The sequence below is a fragment of the Salmo salar genome, chromosome ssa01, assembly GCF_905237065.1.
Source record: "Salmo salar chromosome ssa01, Ssal_v3.1, whole genome shotgun sequence".
Classification (NCBI taxonomy): Eukaryota; Metazoa; Chordata; class Actinopteri; order Salmoniformes; family Salmonidae; genus Salmo; species Salmo salar.
The window spans coordinates 98,917,690-98,934,200 of record NC_059442.1 but is presented as its reverse complement, the minus strand read 5'-3'; the positions used below and the strand labels follow the sequence as shown (position 1 = coordinate 98,934,200).

The 16,511-nt window shown below is 42.6% G+C and overlaps 1 protein-coding gene across 1 annotated transcript in view; it reads right to left on the bottom strand.

Moving 5' to 3' along the window:
- Window positions 1-13,735, bottom strand: part of LOC106591157 (protein kinase C epsilon type) — a 290,949-nt gene extending 277,214 nt beyond the window's left edge. Inside the window, exon 1 of the mRNA XM_045724752.1 lies at window positions 12,403-13,735. Within this exon, the coding sequence (XP_045580708.1) occupies window positions 12,403-12,750 (348 nt within the window). The 5' untranslated portion in view covers window positions 12,751-13,735. The remainder of the gene's footprint in view (window positions 1-12,402) is intronic.
- Between the last annotated feature and the right edge of the window lie 2,776 nt (window positions 13,736-16,511).

The following is a 16,511-nucleotide window of genomic DNA, read 5'->3' as shown; positions in this document are numbered from 1 at the left end:
TTGTCCCCATGTGCAGTTGCAAACCGTAGTCTGGCTTTTTTATGGCGGTTTTGGAACAGTGGCTTCTTCCTTGCTGAGCGGCCTTTCAGGTTATGTCGATATCGGACTCGTTTTACTGTGGATATAGATACTTTTGCACCTGTTTCCTCCAGCATCTTCACAAGGTCCTTTGCTGTTGTTCTGGGATTGATTTGCACTTTTCGCACCAAAGTACGTTCATCTCCAGGAGACAGAACGCATCTCCTTCCTGAGCGGTATGACGGCTGCGTGGTCCCATGGTGTTTATACTTGCGTACTATTGTTTGTACAGATGAACGTACAAAGGTGTTTGGAAATTGCTCCCAGGGATGAACCAGACTTGTGAAGGTTTTGGCTGATTTCTTTTGATTTTCCCTTGATGTCAAGCAAAGAGGCACTGAGTTTCAAGGAAGGCCTTGAAATACATCCACAGGTACACCTTCAATTGACTGAAATGATGTCAATTAGCCTATCCGAAGCTTGTAAAGCCATGACATCATTTACTGGAATTTTCCAAGCTGTTTAAAGGCACAGTCAACTTAGTGTATGTAAACTTCTGACCCACTGGAATTGTGATACAGTGAATTATAAGTGAAATAATCTGTCTGTAAACAATTTTTTGAAAGATTACTTTTGTCATGCACAAATTAGATGTCCTAACCAACTTGCCAAAACTATAGTTTGTTAACAAGACATTTGTGGAGTGGTTGAAAAACGAGTTTTAATGACTTCCAACTTCAACTGTAGAACGAGAGAGAGAAAGAGACAGGGAGAGACAAAGCGAGATATACTGGGATTATGAGAATGAGTTTGGGGACAGTGGTGAGGAGACAGCTCAGTAGGGAGGCAGGTGGAGGGCTGATGTATGTGTGTGTGTGTGTGTGTGTGTGTGTGTGTGTGTGTGTGTGTGTGTGTGTGTGTGTGGGTGGTGTGTGTGTGTGGTGTTGATGTGACCAGGCGTTGACTCCTGATTCCTGGGTCTTACACACACACTCTCCATGTCAAAGCTGATCCCTAAAGCCATCCACCACTCGTCTCCGCTAGTCTCCACTGGTCACCGCTAGTCTCCACTGGTCTCCCAGTGTCTATGAAAGGAAGAACTAGAAAACCTTTCTCAACATGTCCACCTCCCAGAAAAGTCAACAACATCAGGAAATTGGCTGGAGCAGTAAAGATACACCGGGATTGCAGTGCCTAGGGAGTAAGGGAGATACTGCCCTATCCTAAGGCTAATGTGATGTATTATGTCATGTGTAGTGCTTTTCACCTGGTTGTCAGAGACATTGACAAACAGTAAATTATGTTAAGTAGCGCTTATCACAGCTATGTGAAAAGGTCTGTTTGTTCCCAGTGAACCTAGAGTGGAGTGGAGTATGGTTTGGACATTGGGCTGACAATGAATGACTTACATTAAATTGTTTTCAATTACTAATTGACCCCAATTCTGGTGGAATAGCGTGTGTTGATTTGAACACATCCTGGTTGTCTGGGCTGTCATGCACACACCCTCTCAACACTCATCTAAACCGTGAACAGTGAATAACCGTAACTTCTGTTAACAATCCCCAATCACTTGTACACCTGTTATTAAGTTCCTCCCCACGGGAGTGCAGCTCGGTGCACCTGTTTAACAGTCCCCCAAACACATTGTGTGGTCGTTGAGTTGATAAGAGAAGTTACATCTAAACGATCTCAAGTCAGTTTTTCCCTTTCCTTGAGGTTAGGGTTAGGGGTTAGGACTGGGGGAGGGAAAAGTCAGAGATTTGTTGAATGCGGTTGAATGCTCCTGGTAGGCCCAGAGTGGAGCTGAGCTGAGAACTGACATATTTCAGGGATTAACTCACTGTTCAAAATGAGTGCTGCTTCTACTGTCATCACTGCTGCTGCTGAACAACACACAGCAGGGCCTGCACACACAATCCATCACAAACAATTACAGCAAACCATTTCCTCTGTAATGGCAATGCAGAAGAGGGAGAGATAGAGAGAGATCAAGGAACGGGGGAAGGAAGAGAAAGAAAATTATAGAATAATAATTAATAATTATAGAATAAAAAACAACACATTTCCTAAACCGGTTCAATTCTGACCAAAAGAAGTAGATGAGGAAGTTGTAGTTGAAGAAGTAGTAGATGAAGAAGTAGTACACAAAGAAGTAGTAGGTGAATAAGTAGTAGATTAAGTAAGTAGTAGGTGAAGAAGTAATACACAAATAAGGAGTACCCAAAGAAATAGTATTTATTTGTTTTATTACCTTTATTTAATAAGGCAAGTCAGTTAAGAACAAATTCTTATTTTCAATGATGGCCTAGGAACGGTGGGTTAACTGCCTTGTTCAGGGGCAGAACGACACATTTTTTACCTTGTCAGCTCGGGGTTTCGATCTAACAACCTTTCGGTTACTGGCCCAATGCTCTAACCACTAGTAAATAGTAAATGAAGGAGTGTAGATGAAAAAGAAGTACACAAAGAAGGAGTAGCTGAAGTAGTATACAAAGGAGTAGTAGATGAAGACATAGTAGATGAAGTAGTAGATGAAGAAGTAGTAGATGAAAGGAAGAAGTAGTACACAAAGTAGTAGATGAAGAAGTAGTACACAAAGATGTAGTATCAAATCAAAATGTATTAGTCACATACTCTGAAAACAACAGGTGTAGACCTTACCGTGAAATGCTTACTTACAAGCCCTTAACTAACAATGCAGATCAAGAAAGAGTTAATAAAATATTTACAAAATAAACAAGGCTATATACAGGGGGTACCGGTACCGAGTCAATGTGTGGGGGTACAGGTTAGTCGAGGTAATTTGTACATGTAGTTAGGGTTGAAGTGACGATGCATAGACAATAACCAGCGAGTAGCAGCAGTATAGAAATAAATGGGGGGGGGGGCATTTAATTAATTGTTCAACAGTCTGATGGTTGTTGATGAAGAAGTAGTACATGATGAAGAAGTACACTGCCTTCCAAAAGTATTCACCCCCCTTGGTGTTTTTCCAATTTTGTTGCATTACAACATTTAATTTAAATTGATTTTTATTTGGATTTCATGTAATGGATATAAACAAAGAAGTCCAAATCGGTGAAGTGAAAAAAATAACTTGTTTAATTTATTCTTTTTTTTCCTGAAAAGTGGTGCGTGTATATATGTATTCACCCCCTTTGCTATGAAGCCCCTAAATAAGATCCGGTGCAACCAATTACCTTCAGAAGTCACATAATTTGTTAAATAAAGTCCAATCTAAGTGTCACATGATCTGTCACATGATCTCAGTATACATACACCTGTTCTGACAGGCCCCAGAGTCCGCAACACAACTAAGCAAGGGGCACCACCAAGCAAGCGGCACCATGAAGACCAAGGAGCTCTCCAAACAGGACAGGGACAAAGTTGTGGAGAAGTACAGATCAGCGTTGGGTTATAAACAAATACCCGAAACTTTGAAAATCCAACGGAGCACCATTAAATCCATTATAAAAAAAAATGGAAAGAATATGGCACCACAGCAAACCTGTCAAGAGAGGGCCGCCCACAAAAACTCACGGACCAGGCAAGGAGGTCATTAACCAGAGAGGCAACAAATACACCAAAGATAACCCTGAAGGAGCTGCAAAGCTCCACAGCGGAGATTGGAGTATCTGTAAATTGGACCAATTTAAGCTGTTCACTCCACAGAGCTGGGCATTACAGAAGAGTGGCCAGAAAAAAAGACATTGCTTAAAGAAAAAAAATTAGCAAACATGTTTGGTGTTCGCCAAAAGGCATGTGGGAGACTCCCCAAACATATGGAAGAAGTTATTCTGGTCAGATGAGACTAAAATGTAGCTTTTTGGCAATCAAAGAAAACGCTATGTCTGGCGCAAACCCAACACCTCTCATCACCCTGAGAACACCATCACCACAGTGAACCATGGTGGTGGCAGCATCATTCTGTGGGGATGTTTTTCATTGGCAGGGACTGGGAAACTGGTCAGAATTGAAGGAATGATGGATGGCGCTAAATACAGGGAAATTCTTGAGGGAAACCTGTTTCAGTCTTCCAGAGATTTGAGACTTGGACAGAGGTTCACCTTCCAGCAGGACCCTAGGCATGCTGCTAAAGCAACACTCGAGTGGTTTAAGGGGAAACATTTCAACGTCTTAGAATGGGATAGTCAAAGCTCAGACCTCAATCCAATTGAGAATCTGTGGTATGATTTAAAGATTGCTGTACACCAGCGGAAACCCATCCAACTTGAAGGAGCTGGAGCAGTTTTTCATAGAAGAATGGGCAAAACTCCCAATGGCTAGACGTACCAAGCTTATAGAGACATAACCCAAGAGACTTGTAGCTGTAAATGCTGCAAAAGGTGTCTCTACAAAGTCTCTCCAAAGGGGGGGGGGTGAAAAGTTATGCACACTCAAGTTTTCTGTTTTTTATGTTATTCCTTGTTTGTCTCACAATAAAAATATTTTGCATCTTCAAAATGGTAGACATGTTGTGTTAAAATGGCGGCGGAAGAAATGGCAGCAGTTTTACGGGCGCCCAACCAATTGTGCAATTACGGGTTTTTTTTCGTGTTATTTGTAACTTATTTTGTACGTAATGTTTCTGCAACCGTATCTTACGGCAAAAAAAGAGCTTCTGGATATCAGGACAGCGATATCAGGACACCACATCAGTCACTGGCTTTATCAATAAGTGCATCGAGGACGTCGTCCCCACAGTGACTGTACGTACATACCCCAACCAGAAGCAATGGATTACAGGCAACATTCGCACTGAGCTAAAGGGTAGAGCTGCCGCTTTCAAGGTGTGAGACTCTAACCCGGAAGCTTATAAGAAATCCTGCGATGCCCTCCGACGAACCATCAAACAGGCAAAGCGTCAATACAGGGCTAAGCGTCAATACCGGCTTCGACACTCGTCTTATGAGCACACCCCCATTTTCATTGACGGGGCTGTAGTGGAGCAGGTTGAGAGCTTCAAGTTCCTTGCTGTCCACATCACCAACAAACTAGAATGGTCCAAACACACCAAGACAGTCGTGAATAGAGCACGGCAAAGCCTATTCCCCCTCAGGAAACTAAAAAGATTTGGCATGGGTCCTCAAATCCTCAAAAGGTTCTACAGCTGCAACATCGAGAGCATCCTGACTGGTTGCATCACTGCCTGGTACGGCAATTGCTCGGCCTCCGACCACAAGGCACTACAGAGGGTAGTGGGTACGGCCCAGTACATCACTGGGGCTAAGCTGCCTGCCATCCAGGACCTCTACACCAGGCGGTGTCAGAGGAAGGCCCTAAAAATGGTCAAAGACCCCAGCCACCCCAGTCATAGACTGTTCTCTCTACTATCACATGGCAAGCGGTACCGGAGTGCCAAGTCTAGGACAAAAAGGCTTCTCAACAGTTTTTACCCCCAAGCTATAAGACTCCTGAACAGGTAATCAAATGTCTACCTGGACTATTTGCATTGGGTGCCTCCTCAACCCCTCTTTTACGCTGCTGCTACTCTCTGTTTATCATATATGCCTAATCACTTTAACTATATATTCATGTACATTCTACCTCAATTGGCCCGACCAAACAGTGCCCCCGCACATTGACTAACCGGGCGATCTGCACTGTGTCCCGCGACCCACCACCAGCCAACCCCTCTTTTACGCTACTACTACTCTCTGTTTATCATATATGCATAGTTACATTAACCATATCTACATGTACATACTACCTCAATCAGCCCGACTAACCGGTGCCTGTATATAGCCTCTACTGTTATAGTCTCGCTACTGTATATAGCCTTGCTACTGTTATTTTTCCACTGTCTTTTTTACTGTTGTTTTTATTTGTTTACTTACCTGTTGTTCACCTAATACCATTTTTGCACTGTTGGTTAGAGCCTGTAAGTAAGCATTTCACTGTAAGGTCTACACCTGTTGTATTCGGCGCACGTGACAAATAAACTTTGATTTGATTTTAAATAAAAAGATACAAACCCCTGATGAAGTAGTAGATGAATAAGTAGTACACAAAGAAGTAGGTGAAGAAGAAGTAGTAGTTATGAAGTAGTAGATGAAGAAGTAGTAGATTATGAAGTAGTACACAAAGAAGTAGTAGATCATGATGTAAAAGATTAAGAAGTAGTAGCTGATGAAGTAGTAGATGAAGAAGTAGTACACAAAGTAGTCGATGAAGAAGTAATAGAGGAAGAAGTAGTAGTACATGAAGAAGTAGTAAATCAAGAAGTAGTAGAAGAAAAAGTAGTAGTTGAAGTAGTAGAGGATGAAGTATTAGATTATGATGTAAAAGATGAAGAAGTAGCGGCTGATGAAGTAGTAGATGAAGAAGTAGTACACAAAGAAGTAGTAGATTAAGTATTAGATTAAAAAGTAAGGATTAAGTAGTACATGAAGAAGTAGAAGATAAATAAGTAGTAGGTGAAGAAGTAGTAGTTGATGAAGTAGTAGCGGATGAAGTAGTAGATGAAGAAGTAGTAGTTGAAGAAGTAGTAGGTAAAGAAGTAGTAGATGAAGAAGTAGTAGGTGAAGAAATAGTAAATGAAGAAGTAGTAGTTGAATAAGTAGTAAAAATAAAATAAAAATGTATTGGTAATATACACATGGTTAGCAGATGTTAATGCGAGCGTAGCGAAATGCTTGTGCTTCTAGTTCTGACAGTGCAGTAATATCTAACAAGCTGAAGTAGTAGATGAAGAAGTAGTAGGTGAAGTAGTAGTAGCTGAAGAAGTACTAGAAGAAGAAGTAGGGCACTGCTAGTTCAGGAAGTTTGTGCCTGTCCTACCTATAGGGCATGGAGCTTTTCTAGGAAACACGTGGTATTTCAACACTCAAAAGTGTGGTCACACCCACATTTTATGTGCCTGACTGAGTCGGCACCACACAATTGGGCCAACTGGTTCAGACAGGTTTGTTTACTTTGTTGATAATTTCTAAAAACAGCCTGGCTCCATAATCAGCCCGTTCAGATCTAAGCAACTTTATTGTTCACGATGCATAAAAAAATAACTGTTCCCATTCTCTAGGGTTTATAAAAAGAAACTATGGTGTTACAAGACCATAAAACATGATGTGGCCTCCTAGCTCTCCTCTACTATACTCAAGTAAGGATGGAATCCCACCAGAGGTTCAGAGAGAGGTCTCCCCCTGGCTCTCACACTCTCTCTTACTCCATCACACATGCTCACTCTTCGTTTCTGCCTCTGCCGCTCTTTCGCGCTCTGTCACACACCCATATTCACACTGGAGTTAAGTCAAACTCAATGGGGCTAGCAATGAGACAGAAGGGGGAGAGAGGCTACGAAGCCTGGGGCTAGTAATGAGACAGGAGGGGGAGAGAAGCAGACAGAGGCTACGAAGCCTGGGGCTAGCAATTGAGACAGGAGGGGGAGAGAGGCTACGAGGCCTGGGGCTAGCAATGAGACAAGAGGAGGAGAGAGGCTACAATGCCTGGGGCTAGCAATGAGATAGGAGGGGGAGAGAGACAGAGGGAGGCTACGAAGCCTGGGGCTAGCATAGAGACAGGAGGGGGAGAGAGGCTACGAAGCCTGGGGCTAGCAATGAGACAGCAGGGGGAGAGAGGCAGAGAGAGGCTATGAAGTCTGGGCTAGCATAGAGATGGGGGGGGGGGCTATGAAGCCTGGAGCTAGAGACAGGATGTGGAGAGAGACAGAGAGAGGCTATGAAGCCTGTGGCTAGCATTGAGACAGGAGGGGGATAGAGGCAGCTGCTGTCTGAGGATAAGGCAGACACAGGAGGGGCCCAGACAAAGAGGCCTGCCCAGGCTGACACCTACTGTTTCACCCCACCCTCATAACACTCAGCCACTGAAGTTTACACAGCCGGACAATCTCACGCTTCACTCTCCCTATTACCAACTCTGCTGGACTGACTGCCTTGACTGAAAGCAAATGAAGATGTTTTACACACCTATTGTTGACTAAAACTGTATGGAATGTATTAGCTCAAATACACTTCTCATTGTCTAGGATAGTCTACAATCAAAGCCATACTATAGCAACTCCTGCTCAAGCCTCCTAATTAACAAGTTCTAACAGTCACAGAAACTCACAAAGGCCCACTGTCAACAGACAGAGACATTCTGAAAACAACATGAACAAAATGAACCATGAAAAATACCGCTATTGTGACGGTAATGTTTGAGTCAGCATGTGTATCCCTCCAATATTTTTTTGTATGTGTGTGTGAGTGTGTGAGAGAGAGGGAGAGAATACTATGTCTGTGCATGCATACACCTGTGCATCTTAGAGTGCATGTCTACACGTTCCTACCAAGGTACAAGTTCAGACAGATTCTTCGAGGAGTAATCGTTGGCAAGCCTTCTAAATTAGGCAACATGCCTTGCATTTTGGACATTAATCATGGAGCCCACCTATGAGGAGCTGCACATACACAAGGAGCAAGGAGAGATGGAAGGAAAGGACACAAGGAGAGATGGAAAGAAAGGACACAAGGAGCAAGGAGAGATGAAAGGAAAGGACACAGAGAGCAATGCGAGATGTAAAGAAAGGAAACAAGGAGAAAGGAAAGATGGAAGGAAAGGACACAAGGAGCAAGGAGCGATGGAAGGAAAGGACATAGAGAGCAATGCTGTTTAGGACAGAGCAGGACAACAGTCTCTCCATCTGGAATACATACACAATGCTTAGCACTTACCAACACCCCTAAACTGACATTTTGCTCCCAGGGATGCGATCTCCAAACTACCTAGAAGTGAAAATGAGAGGGAGGGTAAGCTAAAGACAGAACTCCTACAGCTCAGTCCAGCCAGCCGAGAACAGAGTGTCCGTAGCCCTATGAACCAAGCACACCCTCCTCAGACATGCAAGGCGATGACAGAGCCTGATCCATCAACATCAGCACAGAACATTCCCAGCCCGACAAGTCAAACAGACAGAAACCCTATTGCCCTGAGCTTCCCTGGCCCGTCAACGAGCTGTATACCTTCTCCTCCACCCGACAATGGACCTGATAGAGTCTAATCAATAATCCAAGCTCCTACCTACCTCAGACACACTGTCGAGAGTGAACCTGTATGTCAGCATTTCATATCCTGTGCATATGACAATAAACTGGACAACAAAGACAAGAGATTCCTCTTCAGCATGTACTTATTGTGAAAGCTGTCTGTCAGAAGAGCACAGGCCACGATCACAGAGCACACCTATTTATCCACCTGCCACGCCAAGGCGAGGATAACAGAGCACACCTATCTATCCACCTGCCAAGCCAGGATAACAGAGCACACATATCTATCCACCTGCCACGCCAAGGCCAGGATAACAGAGCACACCTATCTATCCACCTGCCACGCCGGATAACAGAGCACACATATCTATCCACCTGCCATGCCGAGGCCAGGAGCACAGAGCACACCTATCCATCTGCCATGCCGAGGCCAGGAGAACAGAGCACACCTATCCATCTGCCACGCCGAGGCCAGGAGAACAGAGCACACCTATCCATCTGCCACGTTGAGGCCAGAAGAACAGAGCACACCTATCCATCTGCCACGCAGAGGCCAGGAGAACAGAGCACACCTATCCATCTGCCACGCTGAGGCCAGGAGAACAGAACTACTTACAAGAGGAATAAAGCCACCCAGTATTTATGAAAATGTTCCTCCCTCACAGGGAAAGTGTCATAATAGCCTTTACTTTAGTGGCATACTGAGGAACAGAATTGCCTTCACGACAATGAATAGTCCCAGTATTATTGTGAATATACCCTTTATTATAATATGTCCATGTTATCCATCTCACCACTGATTATCAGTGATGAGGAGTATCTAGATTATTAGATTTTTTTTAACTTTTGTTCCTGTCTATGATTTAATAATCAGCATTGTTATCATGGCCTAATATGAACAGCTCTGGTGTTTTGGATGTGGTAATCTGGTGCCGGAACGAATACAGTTCAATTTCATACTGTAATGACATATATTTATGAACTATGTTTTAGTGGATTTATTATGTTTATTTTATGTTGGGCAGTGTATGTGAAGTGATGTAGTCAGGAAAGATGCTGATATTTGGATGTCCTTGGGGCCAGAACCTGTAAGGATATGTAGATGTCCACAAAACTTGGCCTACTTCCCTTCAGGGAACCTCACCCTCACCCACTCATACTGTAGTGAACATCTTGAGGAAGGTGTGCCTATGTTGAAGGGAGTGAGCCTATAGTTTTCATGACTGGAATTCAAAGGTAAAATATCTATATCCTTCCTCACACAGAGTATGTTTACATGCACACTAATAATGCAATATTAAACTGATTATGGCAATAGGCTGAGTATGGCATCAGTCATGTAAACACCATACTCTGCTTATCTTAATCGGCGTAAAGTCATAATCGAAGTAAGCATAAGCTGATTAAAACATAGATCTAAGTGATTAGGTTGTGTAAATGCCTCAGTCACAGCACTGTATTTGATCTGCCATGTGCTATCACCAGCAGAGCAAGTGTCCTTCAGTCTTTTGCGCGAGTAAAGTCAGTTCGGAAAAACTGAAAGTAAGGTTATTCATCTTAGAAATTGTTTTCACATACAAACTTTATATGTCCGTACTCAGAATCAAATAGGCATCACAAAAATAACATGGTCATTGGTCGCTGTGGTAGAATGTTTATTTTGATTGGCGATTTTCTGCATTTATTAAAGTCCCATCAGGTGGCCTGATTTCAGATGTGTCCATGTAAACAGGATTATTAGGGAATAAAGCATGTAAATGTTTAAATCAAACTATTAAATTAAGCAAGACTATTCACAGTAAACATATTATTGTGTGCATGTAACCATACTCACAGACTATCATAAGGTATAACATTATCTATGTCACATGATCTGTCTCATCATAATCCAAACAACATGTCAGCGTTTATTGTAGATGTGTTGGACATAGCATTGATCATCTAATTTGGTGGACGATTGTAGATTTTGAAAAAAGGTCTGTCGGCACCACATGTTCATGACCCTTCATTAGGTGTAATCATGTGCTGCATGTCTTCTCAAATGAGTCTGCAGCTGCCTATCTTATAAAAGAGAGCATATGGCCCTAAGGCAACCTCATGATTCCAGTATTTATCTGGAAGGTTGTGAAAGACTTCTCTGTATGTGGACTTTTGTCCGCATTAGCATTCCATCTCAAGGGCATCATGGTTTCCAAGACATTTGCAAATGACAAATCAATTGCAAGTTGTCACAGGCTCAGCAGTAGCGCTCTCAAGTCATGTCTAACCTTACACTTACATGCAACTTCTGCTATCAGAATATGAATTTGCCATTGAAATGACGGGTCTAGATGCACACAAGTCGCTTTGTGGTCTGATTGTGTTAAGATCTGTCTGACCACATCAGGAGGTGGTCTGCGTTACATTGTGTGCGGATTTCTCCTCAGTCTGGAAGCAATCAGGCTACCGAAAGCACATGCAGCGGGTGACGTCATCAGCACGCTCCCACAAGTCTCCAGAGAACTTGTGTTTTGGGACCGAGGGGCACCTTTTCATTATAAAGTTGGAGGAAATACGTTTCTAGCGTGAGAGGAACGTGTTTGCTGGCCTCATAAATGCTAGTCAGCTAACTAATATTTAGAAAAACGAGAGTTATGCTAACCTGTTTGCAATCCATTTAGCTTTGCTTGCTTGCTAGCTACTACATAGGTTAGCTGGCTAGTTAGCTACAGTAGTTAGCTACTACCATCAGTTGTTGTGTTATTATCATACGTTGCCTATTCCACCGTTTGCAGAATGCATACTGGCATTTGAATATAGCGCGGGAACAGACAAAATGTGGATATGGGGGACACATGTAAATGTAGATGCATGAAGTGTTCGGAATTCCATTATCAGAACACCAATTAGTGTGTGTGTGGGGGGGCGGCAAAATTGGTCTGCCTGTGTAAACGCAGCCTTACCGGCCTACCTGCCTGGCCTTCCCATCCCACATCAGATTTTAACTCACGCTTGCGTTTGACATGGAAACATGTTGCTTTTCTCAGAATGCAGGCTGCCTACATCACAGCTGATAGGAATATTTATGACAGGCTTGTAAGCACCCTCCTCTCCACCGTTCCTACGCAACGGGGTTATTTGCGCATAGATCTATCAGATCCTTGCATGATACAGGTGACCTAGAGTGCCAGGAAACCAATGGTGGATGGATGCCAGCCAGGGGCCTTCGTGAAGGTGATGTTAACGATAAAGGAACATTAATTCAAGGCCTAGACTGTTTTGCAAAATAGTAATGGAGACTTTGTATAATAATTTAGTCTAATCGTAAGGCCATGAGGATGCTGAGAGTGAGATGAAAACAACTTGGTAAAAGGCATTAAGCGCAAGGAACACCAAATAATAAGGGGCCAAAGCATACCCATTCCTCGTAGTGCTTACTGCCATTCTGCAATATATCTTCGAACTGTATGATGCAGTTGGCCACGAAATCGTCATATCCAATTGGCGCGTCGTGAAACACCGACAGTTCGATTTTCCTTCCGTCATGCACCTCTGTAACGAACTCGTCGTTCCACGCAGGGCTGTTGGTTTTCTGTTTGGTGGAAGTTTGGCCCACACGCGAGTCATCCACGTTTAGTGCAATGTATGTGTCTAAGAGAAAAGTCTGGGTCTTTGGGCCAACCGCATGCCTAAGAGACCAAGCTGTCGGTTTCAAGTCCAACGCCTCACAAATCTTGATCTTCAATAACCCATTGAAAACCACCATGGCGGTGATGTAATCCTCCTCAATAGGACTTGGAACAGAGTGGTTGTTTACAATATAATCCTTTAACCCAAACACTTCAACTGGTCATAAATCATTTGTCCTAGTTTTATGTATTGTTTGAATCCTCAAATTAAGACCACGGTTTGAATGGGTTGAGACTTGAATGTAACGGGAAAATGCTGTCCCGTCTCACTCTAGTACACACATAGCCTACCAATCGGATGCAAATCAGTCCTCCCGAAACAGTCTAGTGAGAGTAAATTGTCTCGTTTTTGCTCTCTGGCAGTCTTGGTTTTCCCAATGATAATCCACATTTGGCGTTTAACCAGACAAAGCCTTTCTTTTGAATAGAATAAATACACGTCTTGAAAAGCTTATATGAAGGAAAAATACGACCATGCAGCAGTTGGAATGTCAACAGCCTACCCAAACCGCAACACGACAGAGCAAAATCTATCAAAACTATCCTCGGCAACTCCACTAGGCTTTATAAACACTCGTATTCCACCGTTGGAAGAAACTGCTGCCTCCTCGCCGAGCATTTGGGATGTTTCCCAAACCGGCTACCCGACTTGTGAATTGCTCAAGCAGTGTATAGTTGCAGGTCGACTCTGTTGTGGTTTTCTTGGTTTCTGTTCGCTCCTTATACTCCCAGGCTGTTTTCTTGCCGTTGCTGTACTTGGTTTCAGTTTGCTCCTTAAACTCCCAGGCTGTTTTCTCGCCGTTGCTGTTCTTGGTTTCCTGCACACCTCCCTTTTCTCCACCGACCGTCTAAACACTGGTGCAGGAAATGCGCAAAACACGTCAGTTTCTTTTTCTGAGGCGCGCTGCGTCTTGTCTATTCCAGATGGGGGAGTGCAACACAACTGTCAGTGTAGGCGAGTCGACCAGGCTGTCAGGACAGAGGCGCATCCAAGGGCTCAAGTGACAGATACAGTGATATGATGTGCTGGAGTAGGCCTACTGATTACATCATTCTCTTTTCGGAACATATCGGGGAGGCTCATTGCTGTGTTTGATAGGTCTATCCACCGAGTAGCAAGGTTATTACTGTTACAAGCAGGGGGCTATTGCGTAAAAGACATGGAAAATGGGTGAATCATTGGGGTGGTTAGGTATGTCTGGTATTTGCAACAGATGATTATTTTATACTGGCCATAACACTGACTGTCGCACCTGAATTACACCGATAGCTCTAATGTAGAACTTGTATCTGTTTTCCAAAACATAAAACCATATCGTAGCCGATGATTATGACCATTGGGCAATAGGCTTTGAATGACAATAATACACACTTGTTTAGCATTTTGTTAGTCAGGATTTTAATTTTTTGGCGACCAGATTAATAACCCATAAAATATGAAGATAGCCAACATATCTACATTTTTATTGAGCCACAAATAAAGTGTGTTTGATCCCGACAGTGCATCCCGGTTGTCTGGCCTATAACTTCAAGCGTCTAATTTATCGACCTTGACACAAGAAAAGCAGTGCGTGCATAGATAGATAGATAGATAGATAGATAGATAGATAGATAGATAGATAGATAGATAGATAGATAGATAGATAGATAGATAGATAGATAGATAGATAGATAGATAGATAGCATACAGGTCATGCAACGTTTGCAACCACATATCACTGAGGTTTGCTTGAAAACACGCTTCACTATGGCATGTATTTCTGCTGGGAATGCACCACATCTACATTTGCAGTGCAAATTGTCTGTTCATTTTTGTTTTGGTGTAAGTCTCCACCATGTGTAAAGAATGAGGTGTCTGCACAGCTAGGCTTATACATGAATAGTGGGAAATCGAAATCACTATGACCAATAGGCCAGGCAATAACAATATTTAGAAAACAAACTCACAGACAACAGCTGCCCTTATAAGTCATTATAGTAGAATAATTATAAATCAAACAGATAATACAGATGTAGCCTGTTGCAAATAGAGTCAATATCGAGTCAATAGAGTCAACATAGCCAATATAGTCAATTTAGTAAATAGAGTCAACAGGGTCAATTTAGTCAATTGAGTCAATAGTGTCAAAATAGTTAATAGAGTAAATATAGTAAATAGAGTTAATATAGTCAATATAGGCAATAGGGTCAATATATTCAATATAGGCAATATATTCAATAGAGTCAATATATTCAATATAGGCAATAGGGTCAATATATTCAATATAGGCAATAGGGTCAATATATTCAATATAGGCAATATATTCAATAGAGTCAATATATTCAATATAGGCAATAGAGTCAATAGGGTCAGTAGGGTCAATATAGTCAATAGGGTCAAAATAGTCAATAGGGTCCATAGAGTCAATATAGCCAATGTATCCAATAGAGTCAATGTAATCAATAGAGTCAATACGGTCAATAGAGTCAATAAGGTCAATAGAGTGAATAGAGTCAAAAGAGTCAATTGTGTCAATATAGAGTCAATAGTTAATAATGTCAATAGGGTCAATATAGTCAATAGTGTAAAAATAGTCAATGTAGACAATAGAGTAAATATAGTCAATAGAGTTAATAGACTCAATAGAGTTAATATAGTCAATAGAGTCAATAGAGTCAATACAGTCATTATATTCAATAGGGTCAATATAGTAAATAGGGTAAATAGAGTCAATAGGGTCAATATAGTCAATAGAGTCAATATAGTCAATATATGATGTTCCGGAACTCCAATTTGAGCAGCAGCAGCTGAAAAATGAGCTCCTACAAATATTGAAATTTACATGGTTTTTAGAGTGAAGTACATCGGAAAAAAGCAAAAGAAAACTGCAAGACTGAATAGGAGAAAAAACAAGCAACAAACAAAGAAGATAGGCTTTTGAAAAATAACTATTTTTCATAAAATTGTAGTTATCTTAGCTAGCTGAATTGTTTACCAGTTGCTAAGCAGTTGCTAGGGACTCTTTTGGAAGAAGCTAGCTAGCTAACTAAGAACAACAAAGAATATCTAGTTAACAGAAGAAAAGAAAGAGAAAATCAGGACAGAAGAAAAAGGATATCAAAGTGAAACAGTTCTCTAAAGACACAAGAGACAATAATACAAGAAACAACACTTCTGTAGCTTGTCAACTATGTGTCTGTCTATCCCTGTTCTCTCCTCTCTGCACAGGCCATACAAACGCTTCACACCGTGTGGCCGCTGCCACTCTAACCTGGTGGTCCCAGCGCGCACGACCCACGTGGAGTTCCAGGTCTCCGGCAGCCTCTGGAACTGCCGGTCTGCAGCCAACAAGGCTGAGTTAGCCTATGCTACCCTCCAGTCCCTAGACTTCCTGGCGCTGACGGAAACATGGATTACCACAGATAACACTGCTACTCCTACTGCTCTCTCTTCGTCTGCCCACGTGTTCTCGCATACCCCTAGAGCATCGAGCCAGCGGGGTGGTGGCACTGGAATCCTCATCTCTCCCAAGTGGACATTCTCTCTTTCTCCCCTGACCCATCTGTCTATCTCCTCATTTGAATTCCATGCTGTCACAGTTACCAGCCCTTTCAAGCTTAACATCCTTATCATTTATCGCCCTCCAGGTTCCCTTGGAGAGTTCATCAATGAGCTTGACGCCTTGATAAGTTCCTTTCCTGAGGATGGCTCACCTCTCACAGTTCTGGGTGACTTTAACCTCCCCACGTCTACCTTTGACTCATTCCTCTCTGCCTCCTTCTTTCCACTCCTCTCCTCTTTTGACCTCACCCTCTCACCTTCCCCCCCTACTCACAAGGCAGGCAATACGCTTGACCT